The following is a 5,847-nucleotide window of genomic DNA, read 5'->3' on the forward strand; positions in this document are numbered from 1 at the left end:
ATTCATAAATCGTTTAAATAGGTTATATAATGCATTTTTAAGACAGATTGTCTTTATTCAAAAAGTCTTTGCTCGGCAAATGAACAAAGAATCGAGGTATCAGCCTTTTAAATACATTTTCCTTTCCATTACATGACAGGATTTAAGTTACCATCGCAGATAGAAAATACAACATGAACTGCTTTGCTTCAAACTTTATGTTCCTTCTGAAATCAAATGAACGAGTGACTATCTCTAAACCACAGGAGGAAATAATGCCCAAATTAAAAATATTGATGGAAATTTTTCTTTTTCATTTGATATTTTTTAAATATACCGCCTACTTTTAGGTGCCGGTTTGATCATTATAAACAATATAACCCGTATTAATCTATTAAACGCTAAAATCCTCAGTTTGAAATCCTTAAAGTCTTATCATTTGATTTTCAGAGTGCCAAAAAGAACGGTAAATACAACAGGCTGTACAAGAAACATGAATCCTAACCGTTATCTGTGCAAATCAAAGTCATTCGAATAATACTCATAATATGATGAGAACAACAATTATATTAAGTGTTCAAACAAAAGTAGCATTTTTATAGCATCAAATTGTACATAATAAATAAAATGAAAGGCATCCAAATCCGGTAGCCATAATAATAAACGTTTGAACATTTACATTTCTTACAATTCTGGGCACCTGCCTTACATTTATTCCGAGATCCAAGTTGGGATCCAATGAACCTCCCGTAGACGGTGAAAAGTTCATGTCTACACGGCCTCATTATAAATGTCTTGATCATTTTTCTCTTCTTATGTACATGCATTGCTGTATTCAAGTTTTCAAAAGAGACTGTTTTTAGTGGTGGAGTCACATAGCAGTGGCATGTGCTGATGAGTACGGGTCAATCCCACTCTTGGTCATACCTGGGAACAGTATGTAGGCAACAGGCGGCTGTAAACTCGATGCCGACCATGCGGTACAGTTACACGGTACCACGTACCCAGGGTTTGTGGGCGACGGGTGGGTGTGGGTGTGCTGGCTGGGGCAACCCAGGCTCCCGAATGCGCCGTTCTGGTATCCCAGAGATGATGCGTAAGGTAAAGTGCTGGTGGCCAAAGTGTGGGGCATCTCTGTCATCTTCTGGATAGCGCTGGAGCTGAACTGGCTCGGGTCGAGGAAAGAGTAAGGGGCTGATGTGGGTGGCAGGAACGCACGGGCTTTTTCCGACGAACCTAAGAGCGAGTCCGTGGCTGAGACCGAAAATCCTTTCAGGTGATCCGTGTCGCCCAGGTAGGGCAGAGGAAACACGTACCTGTCCTTCTTGAGGAGGTTCTTGGGTTTGCGCCTGGGTCTGTATTTGTAGTCTGGGTGTTCTTTCATGTGTTGAGCCCTCAGCCTCTTGGCCTCGTCGATGTACGGTCGCTTCTCGGATTCAGAGAGCAGCTTCCACTCGGCGCCAAGTCTTTTGCTTATTTCTGAATTGTGCATTTTGGGATTCTCTTGTGCCATTTTCCTCCTCTGGCCTCTTGACCAGACCATGAAGGCGTTCATGGGTCTCTTTATGTGATCTACCGGCTTTGACATTTTTACGGTTCCCTGGTTTAAAAAAAAAAAAAAAAAAAAAAAAAAAAAAAAAAAAGGTTCCTCAACCAACCAAGAGAAAATAGTATTCACCTGTCCTGCAGACAGACACGGATCATGCCACGTCTGGAGAGCCACAGGAGTAGGAAAACGGCATTAATGGGGGCAAATCCAGTAATTCTTCCGTGTTTGTGGTAAAGTTGAAAGATTTTTCTTTTTCAAAACGACACTATTCGGCTGAGAGAAGAAAAACCAAGCGCAGTTTCCGCTGTCTGTTTACGCGCTGTTGTTTTTCTCCGAGAATTCTCGCCCCGCGAAGCACCTGGCTGGCAAATGAGGAGAAGCTCGTGAATGAGAGCCAAAAGCGGTGAAGTTCAAAGGCTGGGCTGGTTCGCTCTGCACGCGATCTGACATAATCGCAGGGCGTTCACGCGCCAACCTGAGCGACCAATCAGCTCTGAGAAAGCCACTTAATACCTACCAAAATATGTATATTACAACACAAACAAAGATCGGGGAGGAAAAGGAGGTGACTCTCTTCCCTCCCCAAATCCATTTAGTTGAAGGTCTACAAACACAGACCTTCAACCGTTTTGTAATAAAACCTGACATCTACCAGCGTCAATCCTTCAGAGACGACAGATGCGTGAAGAATAGAAAAATTCTTATTTCAAACGTCGTTGCCCATTCGAACACGGTTCTAGGTGTGTAATTAAAAGTTAAGCTTTTTAACTTAAAATATTAAGACAGATTATCTGACGTTTATCTTATATTTGTTATTAATACTTATATTTCCTTTTAAGACAGACTTATTTTTATTATTATTTTAGAAAACATAGAAATTATAAGCGCATATGCAATCTTTTAAACCTCATTGCGCAAATACTGAAATTTCTAGACAAGAGAAATAATGCAAAGACAAACGGTATTAGAAATATCTGAAAGTAAGCGTGCTGTCTGAGGCAGTGGCCCCCAGGCCAATATTTCCTAAATGAGAACAATTGTCCAAAGCTCTCCTGGGACAGGCTGGGTTGGGGCTTGCACCTGTTTCGCTGCTGTAATCTCACATGTGTAAAACATGCCCATGGACCTTTTCTCAATGGTAACAAACCCACGCGATTCTGGCGCTGTGAAAACAAAGCCAGTTGCTCATATCGTTACATCCCGCAAATAAAACGTGCGTGATGTTTTTATTATTAATAATATATATATATATATATATATATATATATATATATATATATATATATATATATATATATATATATATATATATATATATATATATATATATTTTCATTTATTACTATTTCTAACAGATATTTGCACGAATTTTGGTAAATAAATTATTTTTAAACGATTCAGATTTCATGTAATGGCTTTGATCATTAGATTCATGGTCACAGTAAAGTTACTTAATTATTATTTTTAGTAGAGGATATTTTACATTGAAATTGTAAATAATTATAAAGAAATCCCTGTCTTTCTCATGAACGCTGTCTCCTTTTCTCTTTCATATATGACAAATAAACTTCCGAATTAATTTCTAATTGTCAAAATCCACCCAGATATGTGAACAGAAGTACTACAATTTCAAGGTGATGTTTTGTGTTAAGGTTCGCTCCCCACAACCTTTAACATGCAAATTTGAGTGTTTAAAAAAGATCAGGGTCTTAATGAGCCTGAGGCAAAGAGCTTGAAATATGAGAGGCACGGGTGTAATTATTAAGTGAAATGTATAAGATATGTGATATCTCGAGGAGGGGCCTTCAAGCGTGACATAAAGAGGGGTCTGTCTGTAATTTAGCACACGCACATTTATTGTCGTATTACACGATACAGCGTTATTTCGAAACATGCAGATATTAATCTAAACGTTGAGAGATAAATGTCATACGTGTGCATTCTAATAAGTGTTAATTAATTATTTTGTTTATTTTTACTAAATTACGGGTTTCTTTGTTATTGGTGAGTTTGGGCTTTTTCATCCTAAAGAGTCTGTAATCTGTCAAACCAGTTTTTTTTTTATTTTCTTTTGTTTTGTTTTGTTTTTTTTTGTTTTTTTTTCTGACCACCGAGGGTTATTTAGTTTATTATGCACTTAAGTTTTAGCTTTAATACTTATTTTTAAATTGTGTAGTATTTTGCTACTCTTGTTGTAACTTTATTTGCCGTGAAACATAACTCCTTTTTTTTCATTCCACGTTTTTTTTTTGTAAACAATATATGCATGTTAAAAACAAACTTAGTTATCTGTGCCATATCATCAGACAAAAAAATAAAAACAGCCGTTGACTTTCAATAAAATTTAGTGATCAAAATCCATGAATTTATATTAAACTTTTTTTCCTTCATTCTTTTTTTCTTTCTTTTTTTTTTTTTAATTTAAATTAAGCTTAAGCCATGTGTATATAAATCCTCAATGAGGCGCTGATGGTAAATGCATCTGGGGAGCATGAAGTGTGTTTCTTAGTGGTGCGGCTCGATATCCATCAAGCTTTACCGTTCCACCGCCTCTCAGCCTCCCTCTCCATTTCAGAGCACAGCCGAGAGCAGTGCAGCTTAAAATCCGGAGAAAACCAGCTTGATAGAAACAGAAATTACAACGGGAATTAACAGAAATTATTGGGGCAAACAGCATTTGACATAGAGATGATGTACTCAAAGCCAAATGAAGTGAGATTTGTAAAACCAAGCATGCTGACACGCGCGCGTCATCAAATGGGAGCTCGTCATAATGGAGGATATTCCGCGTGCATATTCTGGATCGCTCACGTGCGCAAAGTGAACTGTTTGCACCTCTTTTGTGCGTGTATCGAGGTCTTTGGTATCCCACCAACACATGCAAAAGTGTATATTCGTGTAAAATATTAGTCTATGCAATGTAAAGTATACGAGAACAAACTCAGTTCCAAAGCGTTATTTTTATTTTCCCCACCACCCCAGAAATCACTTGGCTTTTCAAGCTCCTTTAACTACCAGTAATATTTCGATATCATGTATCAATATGCAACTGACACGAGCACCATTAATGCTCTGGCCAGGGAACGGTATTACTCTCAAACTTTTGTAGAGGTACATGTAGGTACGTCATATGCGACCAAAAAGAAGAAACTTTTTTTTTACCTTACCAAATAATTTTTTTTTTAACTAGTATTTTATGAGATGATCGACCGTTTTTTTCCCTTTTCTTTTCTTTTCTGTTTATTTATTTATTTGTATATATTTATTTATTTATTTTTTAATAATAGCCTTCTGTTGGAAAGTCAAATGAATTAACTTAAACCTCTTGGAAGACAATTTAAAGTCCCCATCAATTATTAAAAAAAAAGAAAAAGAAAGAAAAGAAAAAAGAAAGAAGTCTTAATAGGTAAATCAATAAAGCAATTTATATAAAGATGTACTTTATTTATTTATTTATTTTTACGTTATTGCTATTTAATCCACTTGATTTTATTTTTAGGAACCTAATCAGTCCAGTAAGTGCAAATTATTATTATTATTATTTTTATTTTTATTTTTTATTTATTTATTTTGTGTGTGTGTGTGTGTGTGTGTGTTAATCCCACGAGTTCCGACACCCTTTTTCACACGGGGTTCATGAGAAGGGTACGGTGGTACAGTAGCTGTCCATGGTGCTGATGCGCTAAGTGGCTTTTTCCACTGCTAACTCGCGGTCCCAGTCAGGACTCCTCTCAAACCCATGTTGACATTTCAATGCTTTTTATTCTTTTTACATCCCATTTGCTGCTGTGATTCTGCTCCCATGATGTTGCAATAGATGTATTCCCCCTCTGAGAATCTGGAAGCGTGCTCTGCCAGAAACCTCTGCGACTATGTTGCATGTTGTTTTGTAAGCCAATATTCACCACTTAGGAATTACCTTGGTAAGTTATGTTCTGTGCGTAACATTGCGGATTCAACAGCAGAAATGGGAGTGTGTTTACAACGGAAATGTTCTCATATATACAAAGCATATGAAGAGCATTTCAAATATCTGACCTAGAGGGAATGCAGACATTATTCAAAAGCAGACGGTGTCCCTCTCTGCCTGGAAATCACCTCATACGCAGTTATCAAATAAATTCCAAGGAAGTTTTAAAGGTGACTGTATATTGATAGAACTGCACACACACACACACAGCAAAGCAGCAAGGTAACAATCATTTAAAATGAACTGTTTACATTGTGAAATTATATACTTAAAGACCACTGGCACTTACCAAAATGAACTGTATCATAATGTTTCCAACCCTAAGGGCTGCTATGTCTGCCAATTATAT

At 37.1% G+C, this 5,847-nt stretch overlaps 1 protein-coding gene across 1 annotated transcript; it reads right to left on the bottom strand.

The window, feature by feature from the left end:
* Positions 1-325: 325 nt before the first annotated feature.
* LOC128015543 (transcription factor Sox-14-like) lies at positions 326-1,851 on the bottom strand. Its single transcript, XM_052599430.1, has one exon. The coding sequence runs from the start codon at positions 1,565-1,567 to the stop codon at positions 851-853; it is 717 nt and encodes a 238-aa protein (XP_052455390.1). The 5' UTR covers positions 1,568-1,851; the 3' UTR covers positions 326-850.
* Between the last annotated feature and the right edge of the window lie 3,996 nt (positions 1,852-5,847).

The sequence above is a fragment of the Carassius gibelio genome, chromosome A6 (assembly GCF_023724105.1).
Source record: "Carassius gibelio isolate Cgi1373 ecotype wild population from Czech Republic chromosome A6, carGib1.2-hapl.c, whole genome shotgun sequence".
Classification (NCBI taxonomy): domain Eukaryota; kingdom Metazoa; phylum Chordata; class Actinopteri; order Cypriniformes; family Cyprinidae; genus Carassius; species Carassius gibelio.